Source organism: Diaphorina citri, unplaced genomic scaffold (assembly GCF_000475195.1).
Source record: "Diaphorina citri unplaced genomic scaffold, Diaci psyllid genome assembly version 1.1 scaffold5, whole genome shotgun sequence".
Lineage (NCBI taxonomy): Eukaryota > Metazoa > Arthropoda > Insecta > Hemiptera > Psyllidae > Diaphorina > Diaphorina citri.
This window is the reverse complement of record NW_007377444.1, coordinates 21,444-41,481: the sequence shown is the minus strand read 5'-3', so window position 1 is coordinate 41,481 and position 20,038 is coordinate 21,444. Positions and strand designations below refer to the sequence as shown.

Genomic DNA, 20,038 nt, shown 5'->3' with positions numbered 1-20,038 from the left:
AGAGAGAATAGAGAAGGATGTGTGAGAAAGGAGAGGAAAATAGCAGAGCAAGAGAGAAACGAGTAAAAGAAGGAAAATCAGGCAAAAAGTAGAGGAATAAAGGGATAAAGAGAGAACATAGGGAAAAAGTAAAAAATGAGAGGAAGAAAAAAGAAAGAGAGGAAGGCAGAGAAGGAAATGGGAAGGAAGATACAGAGGGAGAGGTGAGACGAAGAGAAATTCTTGCTGGTAAAAGAGAGAGGAGAGATAGGAGAGAGAGGAAGTAGGAGAGAAGGGAGCGAAAAAGAGAGAGAGGAGAGAAAGAAAGAGATAGAATAAGGGAGAGTAGGAGAGAGAAAAAAAAGAAAGTAGGAGAGAAGAAAGAGAGGAGGGAGAGAGAGAGCAAAAGGAGAGTGAGAAATGGATAGTAGGGGAGAGAGAAAGAGAGTAGGAGAAAAGATAGAGAGAGAGAGAGAAAGAGAGAGAGAGAGAGAGAGAGAGAGAGAACAAAACGAGAGAAAGAGGGGGAAAATTGGGGTTGGTTTTTGTTAGAATTTATTTATTTCTAAATATTCACCAGGGAATAATGTTAAGGTACGTATATTTTGTATGTGAACGTACTCCGAGGACCTTTGCGAAAAGGGGGAAAATACAGCGCTTTAAGCTCATATTCGGTACGTTATATAGGGCAGGGCGTACGGTATATTACAATCTGAGTACGTTACGGTACGCTTTACGTTATATTACGGAGTTTTCCCCCGTTATTTATAGACTTTGACGGGGATTTTTTGTAGAATTTCATTTCGTTCTGAAATCAAAGGATTCAACGTAACGGGTTTTACTGCAGGAGCTCAGTCCTGAACGGAATGGAATGTTACCTTCCTTGCCAGTGAATTGGATTTTTATACCCATCTACATACCTACATACCTAAATACCTACATTACATAGACTTTGACGGGGATTTTTTGTAGAATTTCATTTCGTTCTGAAATCAAAGGATTCAACGTAACGGGTTTTACTGCAGGAGCTCAGTGCTGAACGGAATGGAATGTTACCTTCCTTGCCAGTGAATTGGATTTTTATACCCATCTACATACATACCTAAATATAAAAGTTGCCAACCTAGTTAGCTTGGAATACCTACCTTGCCAACCTAGTTATGTTAAATCTTGGATGGTAGAAAGCCTGCCTGAATGTAAGCGCTAGATCGCGGGTTAAATTCCCACCCAAGGTGGACTTCAACCTAAACAGATGAGGTTCGTTCTCGGAACGATTAGTTTTCTCCTATCCTGTCCTTTTTCTATCTCCGATTTCAGGATGATAAGACGTTCGTCCTTTACAGTTCCTTCCATCAAACGCCAAAAATAATAATAATTTTAAAAGGAATTTTAATTGTGTTAAGCATATTTAAATGCTTGTCACAAACATCGTTCCCCGATCATTTCACCTAGATAAATTTTATGACATGACTTGGACTCGAACCACCAACCTCCAGATCCAAAGTCCAACGCGTTAACAACTGCACCACTGAGGTTGATTAAAAAAAAAAAAAACAATAGGTAATAATAGACTCTTGAGTGGAAGGAAACCACTAGGCAAGGTATGCTAAACGAGAAATTTCATGTGGGACGCCAAAGTAAAAATTTGAAATTTAAATAAAGTTCAACCACGGTGACCACATACCTACAGCAAATGAATGAATGAAGAAAAAAGAGAACAAAACCAAATAACTAGATACCTACCTACAAGAGAAAATAAATAACTGAATGAAGAACAAAAACAAAACCAACCAAGAAAAAGAGAACCAAGTAAACCAACAGCAAAATAAAGAATGTGGGAAGAACAAGAAAAGATATAAATTAAAATATGTACAGTACAAAACAGAGGTATTTTAATTTTATTTAAATGTATAAAAAATAAAAATCGTACATTAATACTTATGTATTTAGAAACCAATTTGATTCTTTTTCAATCAACCAACATAAAAGAGCTACGTGTAGGTAAATCAATTTTAGGTCAATACATTGTATACCTAATAATGATTGAAAGAGGGACAGAGGAACAGAGAGAGAGGGAGGAGAGAGAATATTTAAATGTATAAAAAATAAAAATCGTACATTAATACTTATGTATTTAGAAACCAATTTGATTCTTTTTCAATCAACCAACATAAACGAGCTAAGTGTAAATCAATTTTAGGTCAATACATTGTGTACCTATAATAATGATTGAAAGAGGGACAGAGGAACAGAGAGAGAGGGAGGAGAGAGAAGAGAGAGAGAAAGAGGGATGAGAGAGAGGGAGAGGGAAAAACCAAACTTGTAGAAATAAAACAGCTGTATGATGAACGAAAGCAAAAGGAAGCTGTAAGAAAAAGGAGATAATATTGAGAGAGAAAGAGAGAGAGGAGGGAGGGAGAGAGTAAGAAGATGAAATTAAATTATTCTGATTTACATCTCTTAAGTCTTTTATTCCCTTCCTCCCACTTTCTGTCTCCCTAAATTCCTCTCTACCTCTCTCTCTTCTTTCTTTTTCCCACCATCACGTTTTGTATCATATATCTCTTATTCTTGTTAAAAAAAAGTATAGCTAGCTCCCTCTCCCTCTTCTCTCTCTCTGTCTTTCCGAAATTAAATTATTCTGATTTACATCTCTTAAGTCTTTTATTCCCTTCCTCCCACTTTCTGTCTCTCTCCCACTTTCTGTCTCCCTAACTTCCTCTCTACCTCTCTCTCTCCCTCTTCTTTCTTTTTCCCACCATCACGTTTTGTATGATATATCTCTTATTCTTGTTAAAAAAAAGTATATCTAACTCCCTCTCCTTCTTCTCTCTCTCTGTCTTTCCCTCTCTCTCCCCCTCCCTTTTGTCTCATTCTCATAATTTGTATTGTATGTTTTTACCATTTTTTTCTCTCCCTCTCTCTCTTTCTCTCGTTTCTTTTTCTTGTGAGAATAAATTTTCATCCCGGCTTGTGTCGGAAAAATAAAACGCTGAGAAGAGTGAGAAGTCAAATAAGGATGTCGAACAGCCTAGTTTAGCTTGGAAATGCCCTTGAGGTAAATCAGACATCTCCACCAATCCTTCTTTGTTTAGCACATTGCATACTCAGCGAGATCTACGGCGTTCATACAAATTGATCCATTGAATGCTAAAAAGCTTCTGTCTGTCCCACTGGGACAGTGTCCCAGCCAGCCTTGTTAGCTTGGAAAGTACCTGCCTTGTAAGTGCTAGGTCACGGGATCGATTCCCGTCGAGGGCGAGCTTTATACCAAACAAATAAGGTTCGTGTTCGGAAAAGCGGGCTTTCTCCTATCCTGTCCTTCTCTTTTCGATTTCGGGACGATAAGAGCAGCTTCGATGTTACAGTTCCCCCTATCGAAGCATTTTAAACTTTGGTTTTTTTAAGAGATTTAGGGGAAACTGTAACTACTACAGTGATATCATCATCATGATTTCTTTGTGGTGAAGCTGAGAGCTTCTTCACAATTTTTGTGGATATCACAGCATTACTAAGAGCCTCCTTTACCATTTATGACATATCATGTAATTTTTCTTTTTACTCTGGTAATGCCGCCACTGGTCGCTACTTGATTAAAGTAGCTACTCAATTGTCCTCAGGAGGCTGAGTGCACCCCGAACTCCAAGCACAGAGCCGTTTTTTTCGGCTCTGTGCTCGGCTCCGCCGGAAATCGAACCTGGACCTCCTGCCTGCAAGCCTAGTGTGTGATGTTAAATCCAAGTTTCGTCTCCGGTTTGTGTTGAAACAGAATTTAAAAGCACATCTTATCGTGAGGCGCCCACTTTTGCAATTCACTTTTATATTTACTTACTTTTACATCCAGAGGTTCTGTGTCCCATTTATCTTCTTCTCTCTCTCCCTCCTTACGTCTCTCTCCTTCCCACAATCTCTCTCCCTTCCATAGCTCTCTCTCTCTTTCTCCCTCTTGTCTCATATCTTATTTGCCTCGTTACTTGGTAACAGAAAAAAGGAAGATAAATTGAATTGAAAAAGAAAGAAAAAACCTCAGTAGTAAATTACTGAAGAAGTCAGAATGAGCAAATCATGCAGGATGGTGGTTGCATTTTTATTATTATCATCATTATTATTACATACGTTTTATTATTATTATGAGCGGGAAAGCGGAGGGACTATGAGATGCTGACTGCAGAAAGACAGACGGAGAGAAAGAGAAAGAGAGAGAGAAAGAGAGAGACAGACAGAGGGACAAATAAAGATATTAAAATTTTATTGTCTTTTTTTACAACGAAGAAGAGAATCAAGACCATGCGGTCGAACAAGAAGAGAAAATGGAGAAGAAAGGGAAAGTGGGAAGGAGGAGGAGGAGGAGGAGGAAACATAGAACAAGTAGAAGAAGGAGGAGGAAAAAGAGAAGAAGAAGTAGAAGAAGAAGGAAGAGGAAATGGAAGGAGCTGAATAAGGGTAGTGGAGGTATAGGAGGAGAAGAAAATGGAAAACGAGGAGGGATAGAAAGAAGGATATAAAAGGGAAGAATAAGAAGAAAAGGAGGAGAAGGAGGAGGAAGAGGAAAAGTAACTAAGGACGGAAAAATGAGTTTGAGCTATAAAAAAAGCATAAAAACAAAAGATATTGCTATAAAAAATAAGATACATAAAAAATTTGAAGTCTTAGCTTTAATTTGACACCAAAATTAAAATATAACAGTGTCCAACAATAGAACCAGAGCTAATTGAAACTTAAAAACGTGAAAAATGATCGACTACTGGTACAGTCACCCTATTATTATTATGAGCGGGAAAGCGGAGGGACTATGAGATGCTGACTGCAGAAAGACAGAGAGAGAGAAAGAGAGAGAGAGAGAGAGACAGAGGGACAAATAAAGATATTAAAATTTTATTGTCCTTTTTTACAACGGAGAAGAGAATCAAGACCATGCGGTCGAACAAGAAGAGAAAATGGAGAAGAAAGGGAAAGTGGGAAGGAGGAGAAGAGAAAAGGGAGGAGGAAAAAGAGAAGAAGAAGAAGAAGAAGTAGAATAAGAAGGAAGAGGAAATGGAAGGAGGTGAATAAGGGTAGTGGAGGTATAGGAGGAGAAGAAAATGGAAAACGAGGAGGGTTAGAAAGAAGGATAGGAAAGGGAAGAATAAGAAGAAAAGGAGGAGAAGGAGGAGGAAGAGGAAAAGTAACTAAAGACGAAGGGACAAGAGAAAGTAATGAAAATTGCTGGCTAAACAAAATGTCTTTCTGACTGATTAACTTTTATTGAACTTTTTATTCAACTAAGGAAGAGGAAAAGTAACTAAGGACGAAGGGACAAGGGAGAGTAATGAAAATTGCTGGCTAAACAAAATGTCTTTCTGACTGATTAACTTTTATTGAACTTTTTATTCAACTATAAAAGAAGTAAAAAGATTAGTTCAATAAAATATATCTTATTATCTTATATCTAGAAATTCTAGATGGATAGACGTCCAGGTAATGGCGCAAGTTTAGTTTTTATTTCTACAAAAAAAAACTTTTAGAAAGCCAGCCCAGTTATACCTTGGAAGGCAGCGGACCTATCTTTTAAGCTCTAGGTAGCGGGTTCGATTCCAGCCTTGTAGCATTTAACTATGCAGTGACGATAGAAACCTCTATCGTAACACAGTTTTTTTTTCCCCCAAGTCTGAATTTCTAATGAAGTTGTCGTCTTACTTCTAATGTTCTAACTTGCCGTCATCCTTCGAATCAGCTACTCAAAAACCTTGAGAGAGAGAGAGAGAGAAAACATATTCTCAGAAATTGATGCCCGAAACACTGACAAATAATTGTTCTCTTCACCACATGGATAAAACATGGGAAAATATTGTTGTACACAGGGATAAAATGGGAAATAAGTTTCGTATGGGTGTACAGTTGTACACAACTGTCATAAACTTTTTGTGGATGAAGAAAGAAGACAAGATGAAGAAGGAAGAGGAGGAAGAGAAGAAGAAGGCGAAGCAGAAGAATCAGGAGGAGAAGGAGAAAAAATAAGAAGGCGAAGAAGAAGAATCAAGCGGAGGAGGATGAGGAGAAGGAAAAAGTGAAGGAGAAGAATTAGGAGCAGGAGGAGAAGAAGGAGAAGACAAAGGTTAAAAAGGAGAAAATGAAGAAGAAGCAGCAGCAGAAGAATCAGGAGGAGGAGAAAAGAAGAAAATCAAGGAGAAGAAGGAGGAGCAGGAGAAGAAGAAGGAGAGGGGGAGGAAGAAGGCGAAGCAGAAGAATCAGGAGGAAGAGAATGAGGAAGAGAAGAAGGAAACAAAGAACAAGAAGCAAACGAAAGAGAAGAATTAGGAACAGGAAGAGAAGAATAAGAAAAAGAAGAAGGAGAAGAAGAATAAGAAGAAGGAGAAGAAGAAGAAAACAAAGGAGAATAAGAAAACGAAGGAGGAGAAGAAGAAGAGGACGAAGGTTAAATAGAAGAAAATGAAGAAGTACCAGCTAAAGAAGATGAAATAGAAGAATCCAAGGCAGTGAATTTAATAAGAAATTTAATAAGTAGGAGCTATTTTCTTCCTTGCCTCCTTTTGTTTCATTAGACCTGATGTATTACTACATGTTATTAAGGAATAGTGTTGCTCATCTGTCTTCTTTTATTTAACCTTTTATCTCTCTCCCTCCACCTTCTCTCTCTCTCTCTCTCCACTTCTTCTCTTAGCTAAATTCCCTTTAGGGATGAGTAGTAATTTTTCCACAGTCACAACTTTGGGTACGAATGGGGGTTGTGTTTTTGGGTCTTTTGGGTTAGGTAGGTACTAGGGAATAGGAAGCTATTCGCTATGAAAACCATTTCTCTAGGTCACTAGGGTAAACCGATTTACTACATCACCCTCCTGATTGCCACTAAACCACCAAAATGAGGCAGTTTTAGATTCAATAGGAAATCAGTAAAATTGTTTCTTAAAATTAAATTGATCCCTAGGGCAAGGAAAACCTAGACCCTTGACAAATGGAGTGTGCCTGTTGTTGTAGTAGCAATCTCCTCTCCTCCCTCACATCATCCTGGCAAATGCCACACCTCACCTATTAAATTGTCCAGGAAGACCTATACACCACAGACGGTCATTGATCTATGGCAAAACCCTATAGCCACTGCTGAATTCCTGAATGGAGTGTGTCTGAAGGGATGTGATGTGTTCCAATCCATTTAACCCCAAAATGGTTCCAATCCACTCAAAATTATTATGGTGAGCTGTTTTGGGGTTCGGGGTGATCTCAAAGGTAGGTTTTGCTCAATAAACTTGCTCGACAAGAAACAGTCTTGGATAAACTTGTACAACGTGCAGTGATGCACTGTGCATTGTGCAAATACATGATGTTTGTACCCAGCAAAGTACACATATTAACTATGACGAAACTTACGACGGCAAAAAGTTTTCTTGGGAGTTGTTCTTTCGCAATGATATACCTGGAATACATCCTCGGAGTTGTAGAACTGTAACATAACTGGCAGTCTCTTCGGTGCTTATCAGTGATTTGCACAGTAACAGTCCCGGTTGGGTGGAAGAGCTCTCTGTATGAGAACATAAGGGCTGGATGCCACTTTAGATTGCCAAAAACCGTTCAGGACGAGCCAATTAAACATGGCTAGAGAGCTAGAGACCATCACCCCGGTGTAGGGCAGGCGAAAAAAGATATCCTTTCTTTATTCTGCCATCACCATTCGGCTACAGCTGAAGCCGCTACGACAACAAAAACCGTTCAGGGTTTTTTTCTACAGAATTGTCTATTGTCCATTCACATCACCCAATTTTATAGATTCGTGTCACAGAATTGTCCACTCAGATTTTAAACATTCCAGCCACCTTAGATCACCAAAATCCGTTCAGGTCCACTGATTGTTCAGATACGTCCAAAGTCCACACGTCCAAAAACTTGTCCACAGAAGCCATCATCACCAAAGACTCCAAAGAGGTTTCCTGCGAAAGTTTCTCTTAATTTATTTCTCGTCACGGCTGACAAAAACACATGATATTTCGAGAGATGTTTTATCTTCCCCGGATAGAACAGAACTTGCTACTCGCTAATTAATAAAATTATTTAATTAGATAAAATTCTATATAGGGTTTTCTTGAAATTTTCAAATTCCATTTTCAAAATATGCCCGTTTTTGAAGTTTGAACTCATGTCTATTCGTCTGATGTTTTTTGTGCAGATGTATTGTGTGTTTCTGATATATTTACTCTTCAAAGCCTCTTGAAAGCTTGGAGGGAAGCGCGTCTGCTTTGTAATTGTAAGTTGCGGGTTCGATTCCCGCCCGGGGAGGATTTTACCTTGAAAAGATAAATTTCGTTTTCTGGACGGCGGGCTTTCGCCTATCCTGTTTTATTTGTCTTCGCTTTCGGGACAATTAAGACCTTGGAAGTTAGAGAGTTTCCTCTATTAAACGTCTAAAAAAACCTACCAAGTTGAAATCAAGTAAACTTTTCGTAACACCCTGTAAAACGGTACACGTAATAGAGAGGTCCTTTCAAGTTGTTGTGTTCTGATTAGAAGGATTAAGTAAATTAGGTTTGTTTTTCAGAACTGAGTATTCACATGTTTTGGTCATGTTAGCGTGACAAAGGACAATCAACAGCGAATAAAATAAAAAAAAGAAGAAGAGATAATACTGTTGTTTTACCACTCAAATAGGTATGTAGGTATATTTCTACTGATTCCGAATTTGTAAACGCAAGTGATATTCTAAATTTTTTCTAGAAGTAAGAAAAAGTGGAGGGCTAATGAATTCTTGTTTTTCTTCTAATACTCATTCTCCTCCTTTCCTTTTGTTTAGGTAAAACAGAATCATACCGTTTCGTTGTCCACAACCGGCGAAAAAAGTTAAAAAAAACTCTGAAAAGTGTAATTTTTCGAGTTTTTTGCAGTTGTCTGAATTTGTAAATTTACACCCACTTGCTAAACGAGAAATTTCATGTGGGACGCCAAAGTAAAAATTTGAAATTTAAATAAAGTTCAACCACGGTGACCACATACCTACAGCAGATGAATGAATGAAGAAAAAAGAGAACAAAACCAAATACCTAGATACCTACAAGAGAAAATAAATAACTGAATGAAGAACAAAAACAAAACTAACCAAGAAAAAGAGAACCGAGTAAACCAACAGCAAAATAAAGAATGTGGGAAGAAGAAAATATATAAATTAAAATATGTACAATACATAGGTATTTTTTTTTTATTTCAATTTATTATGGTGCGTCAACACACATGATTTTTTTTTTTTTTTTTTTTTTTTATAGGTTTTTTTTGGTGGGCCAACACACATGTTTTTTTTTTTTTTTTTTTTTTTTTATAGGTATTTTAATTTTATTTTATTGAAATGTAAAGAAAATAAAAATCGAACATCCATACTTATTTAGAATCTAATTGAATTCTTTTTCAATCAACCAACATGAACAAACTAAGTGCAAACCATTTTAAGGTCAATAAAATTTCAAGGTCAATTGAAATTAAAATCTAGTTATTTGGAAGAAGGCTAAAGAGGGATTGAGAAAGAGAAGAGAAAAGAAAAAGAGGAAAGAGAAGAGAGAGAGAGAAGAAAAACAGGGAGGAGAGAGAGAGAGAGACGGAGAGAGGGAGAAACCAAACTTGTAGAAATAAAACAGCTGTATGATGAACGAAAGCAAAAGGAAGCTGTAAGAAAAAGGAGATACTCGTAATATTGAAAGAGAGAGAGAGAGAGTGGAAGGAGGGAGAGAGGAGGGAGGGAGAGAGTAAGAAGATGAAATTAAATTATTCTGATTTACATCTCTTAAGTCTTTTATTCCCTTCCTCCCACTTTCTGTCTCTCTCCCACTTTCTGTCTCCCTAAATTCCTCTCTCTCTCTCCCTCTTCTTTCTTTTTCCCACCATCACGTTTTGTATGATATATCTCTTATTCTTGTTAAAAAAAAGTATATCTAACTCCCTTTCCCTCTTCTCTCTCTGTCTTTCCCTCTCTCTCCCCCTCCCTTTTGTCTCATTCTCATAATTTGTATTGTATGTTTTTACCATTTTTTTCTCTACCTCTCTCTCTCTCTCCCGTTTCTTTTTCTTGTGAGAATAAATTTTCATCCCGGCTTGTGTCGGAAAAATAAGCTGAGAAGTCAAATAAAGATCTCGAATAGCCTAGTTTAGCTTGGAAATTCCCTTGAGGTAAATCAGTTATCTCCACCAATCCTTTTTTGTTTAGCACATTGCATACTCAGCGAGATCTACGGCGTTCATACAAATTGATCCATATGTTTTTACCATTTTTTTCTCTCCCTCTCTCTCTTTCTCTCGTTTCTTTTTCTTGTGAGAATAAATTTTCATCCCGGCTTGTGTCGGAGAAATAAAAGGCTGAGAAGTCAAATAATAAGGATATCGAATAGCCTCGTTTAGCTTGGAAATCCTCTTGAGGTAAATCAGACATCTCCACCAATCCTTCTTTGTTTAGCACATTGCATACTCAGTGAGATCTACGGCGTTCATACAAATTGATCCATTGAGGAAGAGAAGAAGGAAACAAAGAACAAGAAGCAAACGAAAGAGAAGAATTAGGAACAGGAAGAGAAGAATAAGAAAAAGAAGAAGGAGAAGGAGAAGAAGAAGAAGAAGAAGAAAACAAAGGAGTATAAGAAAACGAAGGAGGAGAAGAAGAAGAGGACGAAGGTTAAATAGAAGAAAATGAAGAAGTACCAGCTAAAGAAGATGAAATAGAAGAATCCAAGGCAGTGAATTTAATAAGAAATTTAATAAGTAGGAGCTATTTTCTTCCTTGCCTCCTTTTGTTTCATTAGACCTGATGTATTACTACATGTTATTAAGGAATAGTGTTGCTCATCTGTCTTCTTTTATTTAACCTTTTATCTCTCTCCCTCCACCTTCTCTCTCTCTCTCTCTCCACTTCTTCTCTTAGCTAAATTCCCTTTAGGGATGAGTAGTAATTTTTCCACAGTCACAACTTTGGGTACGAATGGGGGTTGTGTTTTTGGGTCTTTTGGGTTAGGTAGGTACTAGGGAATAGGAAGCTATTCGCTATGAAAACCATTTCTCTAGGTCACTAGGGTAAACCGATTTACTACATCACCCTCCTGATTGCCACTAAACCACCAAAATGAGGCAGTTTTAGATTCAATAGGAAATCAGTAAAATTGTTTCTTAAAATTAAATTGATCCCTAGGGCAAGGAAAACCTAGACCCTTGACAAATGGAGTGTGCCTGTTGTTGTAGTAGCAATCTCCTCTCCTCCCTCACATCATCCTGGCAAATGCCACACCTCACCTATTAAATTGTCCAGGAAGACCTACACCACACACGGTCATTGATCTATGGCAAAACCCTATAGCCACTGCTGAATTCCTTAATGGAGTGTGCCTGAAGGTATGTGTTGTGTTCCAATCCACTTAGCCCCAAAATGGTTCCAATCCACTCGAAATTATTATGGTGAGCTGTTTTGGAGTTCGGGGTGATCTCAAAGGCAGGTTTTGCTCGATAAACTTGCACGAATCCATGCCTCGGCTGGGATCGAACCCATGCCCTCCTGTTTACCAGGCGAGCGTCTTGACCACTACGCTACCGAGGCAGGTTATAATAAAAGGTTTTCTGTTTTATTGTTGCAGGCCTCTGTCCAATATGCTACGATATCTGGACCTCAGTTATAATCAATTAGATGAAGTACCACACGAGGCACTACAAGCTCTGAAGAATTTGGACTGGCTCAATCTACACAGGTAATTTTTCATTTCCCTTGATTTTTTTTCCTTCTGTGTGTTGCAGGCCTCTGTCCAATATGCTACGATATCTGGACCTCAGTTATAATCAACTGGACGAAGTACCACACGAGGCACTACAAGCTCTCAAGAATTTGGACTGGCTCAATCTACACAGGTAATTTTAATTTTTCATTTCCCTTGATTTTTTTTTTTTTTATTGTATTTTTTATCTCGTCCCACACTGAGAAAAAAAATGGTGACAGAGTCCCACAAGTTTAGGGTGGAAGAACTCTATTATTGGGTTACTTCCCCTGATTTAGGCTGCTGAATGCTATATTATAGTGTCGAGCTTCCCGATATAGAGTTCAATATTAGAGTGCCGGAACCCAGTCACTCGATTGGGCTGCCGGCACCCTAGTTTTTTTCTCAGTGCACCTTTCCCTTGAGGCCAGCCACTCACTACATATCAGGTAGACCGTAGACCTGACATTTACGGCTGATCAGGTCTACCTGATAGTGAGGGGCCGGCCCTAGGAAAAAAGATATTCATAAAAGTACATAAGAAAATTTTAAATACCTACATAGGTCTGAAACAAATTTCAATCCATGCATGCAGAATTTTGGGTTTGTTGTTCACAATGTTCACACGGTTTAGGATATTTTTGTAGATAGAAAAAAGCCCTCCAGGGAATACAAAATCAGAGAGAGAAAGAGAGAGAGAGAAAGAGACCCTTCTGTGTTTTTATCTCCTCCCACCTTTTCCTTGAAGCCAGCCACTGACTATCAGGTAGACCTGACATTTACGGCTGATCAGGTCCGCCCGTCAGGTCTACCTGATACGTGATACTGAGTGGCTGACCCTAGGAGGAGAGATATTCGTAAAAGTAAAAAGAAAATTTTACATATGAAATAGAATTCGAACCATGCGGAATTTTGTGTGTTTGTTCTTTTTTGTGGCATATCCCCCTCTGAAGATTTCAAAACAAAATTAATTGCTTCCAGACTCTTTACTATTCTGAAAAGAAGATAGAAGGTAGATACTTACAAAGTCATAAAAAGTTATAATGGACCTACACATGGAACCATTTCTTTTCTCTTTCTCTTTCTTTTTTTAACAATAAATCAAAATTTTCACCATTAGGCTTCCAAAATTATTACCTACCTCTCCATCAACTTCTCTCTTTCCTCTCTCTCTTCTTCCTCAGTCTATAAAAGTACAACCAGAACAAAGAGAGAGAGAAAAAATATATCTACTTTGATTTTATATTTTAAATTAGCCCCCCGGGGATTCAAGTTGGGGTAATGTAAAGTAATATTGAGGCCATGCTGGCACCGGTCGCTATGCGCATTTACATGTCATAGCTACTCATTTTCCTCATGAGGCTGAGTGGGCCCCGCAACAGCCAGTCGCGGAATCAATCATTTGCTTGATACAAATTTCTTGACCCCGCCGGGAATCGAACCCGGGTCTCCTAATATTGAGGGGAATGGGGGGGGGATTATGTTAGAATATGGTAGATAGGTAGACATATTTTTTTTCTTTTCATTCTTCTTCTTCTTCTTCTTCTTCTTCTTCTTCTTCTTCTTCTTCTCCTTCTTCTCCTCCTTCTCCTTCCTCTTGGTCTTCTAATATTGAGGGGAATGGGGGGGGGATTATGTTAGAATATGGTAGATAGGTAGACATATTTTTTTTCTTTTCATTCTTCTTCTTCTTCTCCTTCTTCTTCTTCTTCTTCTTCTTCTTCTCCTTCTTATTCTTCTTCTTTTTCTTCTTCTTCTCCTCCTCCTCCTCCTCCTCCTCCTCCTCCTCCTTCTCCTTCCTCTTGGTCTTCCTCTTGTTGTGAATTCTTTCCTTTACATTCTAATGTATGAGATGGTACATATCATGTTCTGTGGAAAACCAGATGTTCGTGAATGTACAAGGGAGAAGGAGGGGGAGGGAGGGAGAGAGAGAATAGAGAAGGATGTGTGAGAAAGGAGAGGAAAATAGCAGAGCAAGAGAGAAACGAGTAAAGAAGGAAAATCAGGCGAAAAGTGGAGGGATAAAGAGAGAACATAGGGAAAAAGTAAAAAATGAGAGGGAGAAAAAAAGAAAGAGAGGGAGGCAGAGAAGGAAATGGGAAGGAAGATACAGAGGGAGAGGTGAGACGAAGAGAAATTCTTGCTGGTAAAAGAGAAAGGAGAGAGGAGGGATAGAGAGAACAGAAGGAAAGAGAGAAAGGGATAGTAGGGGAGAGAAAAAAGAGAGAGTAGGAGAAAAGAGAGAGAGAGAGAGAAAGAGAGAGAGAGAGAGCAAAATGAGAGGAGAAGGAAATTGGGGTTGGATTTTGTTAGAATTTATTTATTTCTAAATATTCACCAGGGAATATAATGTTCTCCGTTCTTCCAGGAAATTTCCTTTATTATCGGGCAATTTATTTCCTAGGTACGTACATAGGTAGAAAGGTAGGTAGGTACGTACATACGTAAATATGTATACGTATAGATAGGTAGAGAAGTTGGTATTAGGTACTGTAGGTAGGTAGGGTACCTACATACATTAAAGCAACGATGACTTACTTACCTTCTAGGTACTTGCCCATTTGCATACTACCTACATAGGTAGATAAGTTACACCGTATACTTCTACTTCTACATTTTCTACATAAAAAGAGTTCTTTAAGTTTTTATTATTCTTATACGTGAATTGTGCAGGGTCCAAAGTGTGAGGTTCCCCTCGGTACCTTCCCCCCTATCAAGTTCTAGCTAGATCTTTTGTTTAAATTTAAGAGAATCATAGCCTAGAGGTAGCAGCTCAAACTACGAAGAACTCCTGACTCCAAAATTCGCTCTTCCCACCCGCAGACAAAAAAGACTTACCGCGTTTGTCTCTTTTTTTGGTGCGCTAGGATTGTTCCAAATCGAAACTCATAGGGAAAATAATTCGTGGAATGATTCTCTGAAGTCCATTCCTCTGTGGAATGGACTTCTACGCTCAGAAAAAATAAATCCAGCCTAACAATTTTAACAGTTAAAATTGTGGCATACAAAGTCCTTCGTTAAATCATTACATAGGTCTTACGGGTTACAAGTTCCATGAGTGTGGTCTCCCAACGCATCGAGCACCGAGGACCCTGTACGCTTCTCTCTCTCGGTATATCTATGGAGTGTAGTTTTTTGTAGACGTCATTTCCGTCAGTGTGCCCCTCTTGTCTCAACAATTTCCTTTATTATCGGGCAATTTATTTCCTAGGTACGTACATAGGTAGAAAGGTAGGTAGGTACGTACATACGTAAATATGTATACCTACGTATAGATAGGTAGAGAAGTTGGTATTAGGTACTGTAGGTAGGTAGGGTACCTACATACATTAAAGCAACGATGACTTACCTTCTAGGTACTTGCCCATTTACATACTACCTACATAGGTAGATAAGTTAGTAAATGTAAATGCAGTTTCTTTGTGTTATTATAATCTGTCCCACTGGGACAGTGTCCCAGCCAGCCTTGTTAGCTTGGAAAGTACCTGCCTTGTAAGTGCTAGGTCACGGGATCGATTCACGTCGAGGGCGAGCTTTATACCAAATAAATGAGGTTCGTGTTCGGAAAAGCGGGCTTTCTCCTAGTCTGTCCTTCTCTTTTCTATTTCGGGACAACCTACTCCACTTCTCCCGTATTTAGCTACTAACCCTCTATCCTTCCTAACTCCCTATTCCTTGTCCTAACTTCCTCTATTCTCTACTCCTATTAACTTCCCCTAGACCATCTACCTCCCCCTCTCTTAACTGCTAAAGCTAGATCTTCTACCTCTCATCCTTCACCCTCTCCTCTTGCTAATTCCCCACTCCTTCTCTCCCACACCCATATTTAACTACTCCCACCTCCTTGTTCTCCTAATAACTTCCTCTAGACCTTTCCACTTCCCCTCAAGATAACTACTAAATATCTAAATATCTTCTACCTCCCTTTCTTCACCCTCTACGGTTCCTAACTCCCTACTCCTATTCCGGCTTTCCTCTGCTCCTAATATCTTTTTATTCTCCCCTCTCCTCTTCTACTTTTCCACCCCCCCCCTCTTCTCGCCCCTAGGGTGTTGTATGTCTGCAGTGTGTGTATTATGTTGTGTATGTGTGTGTGCGGGGAGAGGGGAAGGGAATGTAATGTTTCCTCATAATAATGCAACCTCCTACCCTTCCTGCTCTCCTAACTCCTGAGTCATAACTCCCAGTCCCTCCCACTCTCCTTATCTCTCCTGATCTCTCCCACTGGTAACTATATTAACCTCCCTCCTCCTAGGCTCCTAATAGCTTCCCCTAGACCTTTCTACTTCCCCTACTCTGAACTACTAGATATTTCCTACCTATTCCACTTCTTCCATATTTAGCTACTAACCCTCTAACCTTACTCTGAACTACTAGATATTTCCTACCTACTCCACTTCTCCCGTATTTAGCTACTAACCCTCTATCCTTCCTAACTCCCTATTCCTTGTCCTAACTTCCTCTATTCTCTACTCCTATTAACTTCCCCTAGACCATCTACCTCCCCCTCTCTTAACTGCTAAAGCTAGATCTTCTACCTCTCATCCTTCACCCTCTCCTCTTGCTAATTCCCCACTCCTTCTCTCCCACACCCATATTTAACTACTCCCACCTCCTTGTTCTCCTAATAACTTCCTCTAGACCTTTCCACTTCCCCTCAAGATAACTACTAAATATCTAAATATCTTCTACCTCCCTTTCTTCACCCTCTACGGTTCCTAACTCCCTACTCCTATTCCGGCTTTCCTCTGCTCCTAATATTCCCCTAGACCTTCTACTTCCCCCTCTCTTAACTGCTAGATCTTCTACCTCCCTTCCTTCACCCTCTACTCTTCCTAACTCCCTACTCCTACTACCTTCTGCCAAACCTTCGCACTTAACAAAGTACTGCTTCCGCCTTATAATACCTCACTATACACAATTATGTTATATCATTTTGAAAGCAAGTAATGTATGCTGCTGTTTTCATTTTGGTATTAAATTACGTTAGAGTTAAGGCTGGGGTTACACTCGATCAGACTCCTAGTCGTAGCCTGCTTTTTAAGCACTTGGTCGCGGGTTTGATACCCGCCCGGGTTGAACTTTATCCTAAACATCAGGTAAGTTTCGCTGTTGGAACGACTGGCTTTCTTTTATATTGTCCTCCTTCCCCCTTCGATTTTGGGACGATAAGAACTCAACCTTTACAGTACCATTTCTTTCGGCAAGGATAGTCTTCCCTATGGTCTGTCTGACGAGAGACGTAGTATGGGATAGATCAGCTGTTACGTAGCTACATACATATACCTCTACCAGGATAGAGAGAGAATCTGGAAAGCGAATCAAAAATGCATGAACCTTGCCTAGATACATAGGAAGACTGTTTAATATTTTTATAATAAAAAACAGAATATATCCTTCACGAAGGTTAGAACACATAAAATGATGGCGCCCGAAGCCCTTGTGAAAAAGAATTTCGTTACCTTATTGTAGATAGATAGTAGATTCTGAAGCAAAAAAAAAAAATAATAAAATAAAATAAAATGGATAAAAGTAAAAACGATGAGTACGTTAGCGGTATTCAATATGGGCCATGCAGTAAGTATTTTCCCAAGGAAGGAAGCGTATAAATAACTGCAAAACCTGTAATGAATGCGTACATAAGTAGTATAAGCACATCGTTTCCATTCATTTCCTCTTTGTAACTTCTGAAAAGGAAGATAGGTACTTGTCATTCTTTTCATTCTTAAATAGCGCAACATATACAGTTTCGAGCGAATTTCTTTGAAAGTAGTTCTCTCCTTTACAAATCTCTTCCGTAATAATGTTCGTTTCTTTGAAACACCGCGGCAAAAGTTGGGTTCGGTTTGCAGATGAATGAGCGACTCGTGCAATTGAACAGAATTTTAATACCGTGTTCCCGGGTGTTGAAACATTCTTTTAGAAGAAATCGCAATATTGCTTATTCTGAAATCCGACAGTTCAGTTTCCTTCATAATTACACACCTCGTGCAGAATATAACAATAGCAAATCACTCCATTGCCAATCGATAAGTCATTTCTTCGGGTTTTGCCAATCAACAAAAGTGAATGCCCAATGATACTAACCAACAGATCAGGCATCAGGTGCTCTAGCTTGTAGATATTATTTCCCGCGTAGGGTAGGTAAAAAACAGTGAAATTTTATATTCAGAGTCTGGATTAACTCTTCAAAAAATAATAAAATTATGATTCTAAAAGTGGAAAATTTCTCCCCTCGCCCGAACCCCTTTCACTAAGTAAGCCCCTCTCTTCCGCACTGATGCCCTTTTATTTTTTATACCTCAAAAGGGGAAAAAAGTTTATTTTAGAGTTAAGAAAAAACATAAAATAAAAATACATTTTACATCTAACAGAAGATAAGATCAAAGTTGTAATGCTAAGGTTTTCCTCTTTCCTTCCCTACTAGAAAAAATCAAGTTCTGCAAAGGAAAGCACAAGAAATGATTTATTTCGAGATTTTCAGTGTTGAAAATATGATAAAGGCGTAGACACTTGTGAAATTTATTCGTGGGAAGCACGTGTTATATCATCAGCAGACGCTATTCATCTGGAATTCTAGAGATGGAAATAATATTTAATAATAATTCTGCGAAATACAACGAAAATACTCTGTGTAGGATTGACAAAAATGTTTTTCCTTATTTCAGGTGAAAATGTTCAAATTAGCTGCATACTGCTGATGAGAATGAAGAGTGAGCTACATACCAACATATTTACTAGAAAAAATCAAGTTCTGCAAAGGAAAGCACAAGAAATGATTTATTTCGAGATTTTCAGTGTTGAAAATATGATAAAGGCGTAGAGACTTGTGAAATTTATTCTTGGGAAGCACGTGTTATATCATCAGCAGACGCTATTCATCTGGAATCCTAGAGATGGAAATATATTTAATAATAATTCTGCGAAATACAACGAAAATATTCTGTGTAGGAATGACAAAAATGTTCTTCCTCATTTCAGGTGAAAATGTTCAAATTAGCTGCATACTGCTGATGAGTGCTGAGAATGAAGAGTGAGCTACATACCAACATATTATGTGTATGTGTATGCACTATTTAGAAGTTATCCATGTTTTCACATTTCTTGCTCTTCTTTTGTTTCAGCAATCAAATCGCTGAACTGGAAACAGCAAACTGGTCCCCAGAAATCCAAAACAAACTCACCACACTGTTCATAGGAGAGAATCACATTCACCAAATAGAAAATCTCAACGGATTCAGATCGATCCTATGGCTAAACATGGACAGCAACTTATTGCAAACATTGGATAGTTTACCAAAAACAATGGAAACATTGAGCGTTGCCAACAACTACCTCGTCAACTATTTGGAGTTGAATCGAATGACCAGTCTGAAATGGATCGTTCTATCCAACAACTACATCAAAGAATTTGTAATTCCCAATAGAAAACACATTGAGAAATTAGACCTCTCCAACAACCTTATTTCAACAATCAACTTGAACCTGAATAATACGTACTACATCAAAGACTTGATATTGAGTTATAATCAAATCAGTAAGCTGAATGCAAATACATTTCGAAATTTAAACGTGTTCAGATTGTATCTGAAGTTCAATAAAATCAGTGAAATACACGATTTCGCCTTCAACGGGTTAAACAGTACTTTAGAATTTTTAGATCTAGAGAACAATAGACTAACGAATATTAATCAATGTTTCCGAAATTTAAAGAAATTGAAATATTTGTATTTACACAATAACAATATTGAATTTATACAAAACAATACTTTCGAACATTTAGTCAATTTAAAATCAATTAGTTTGTCAGGCAATAAATTGACAAGAATTCCAGATTTTATCCACAATAAAAGACTATCACATTTGAATTTAGGTTACAATTTTCTAAATGAATTAATTTTGGAAAGCAGTATAGTTGAAAATGAAATCATAGATCAAAATATGTTATTCAATAGCAACGCAGGTATTATGAGTGAAGATGAGCAATATGTCAATGATGAACCTATTAATGAAAGAACCAGTCATGGAGGACCAATTCTCGATGAGACACTAAACGTTAATAGTGACTCCATCATTGATGAATATGCACCAAACCATGATACTCACGAGAGAATCAAAAGCAAGACCACTGAATCATACAGTAATAAATATACAGACTCTCTAAACATTATCAATGATGAACTCAAAACTCCGCGAGCTGGAAATCACCGGCAAAGATCTCAAGTTCATCGACCCGTCCGCTTTCGACAACATTGACGCCTGCTACGATTTGACCTTGAAAATCACCAACACGCAGATCGAAGAGCTCCCTAGCGGCCTGATGAGACACTAAACGTTAATAGTGACTCCATCATTGA

General features: G+C 38.3%; 1 protein-coding gene across 1 annotated transcript in view; it reads left to right on the top strand.

Annotated features, from left to right (window-relative positions):
• The window catches only part of LOC103524185 (chaoptin-like), a gene marked incomplete at its 3' end in the record, with an annotated part of 45,219 nt that overhangs the window by 10,827 nt on the left and 14,354 nt on the right, over positions 1 to 20,038 (top strand). Inside the window, exons 2-3 of the mRNA XM_026832630.1 lie at positions 11,725 to 11,835; positions 18,806 to 19,904. Coding sequence (XP_026688431.1) covers positions 11,725 to 11,835; positions 18,806 to 19,904 — 1,210 coding nt within the window. The remainder of the gene's footprint in view (positions 1 to 11,724; positions 11,836 to 18,805; positions 19,905 to 20,038) is intronic.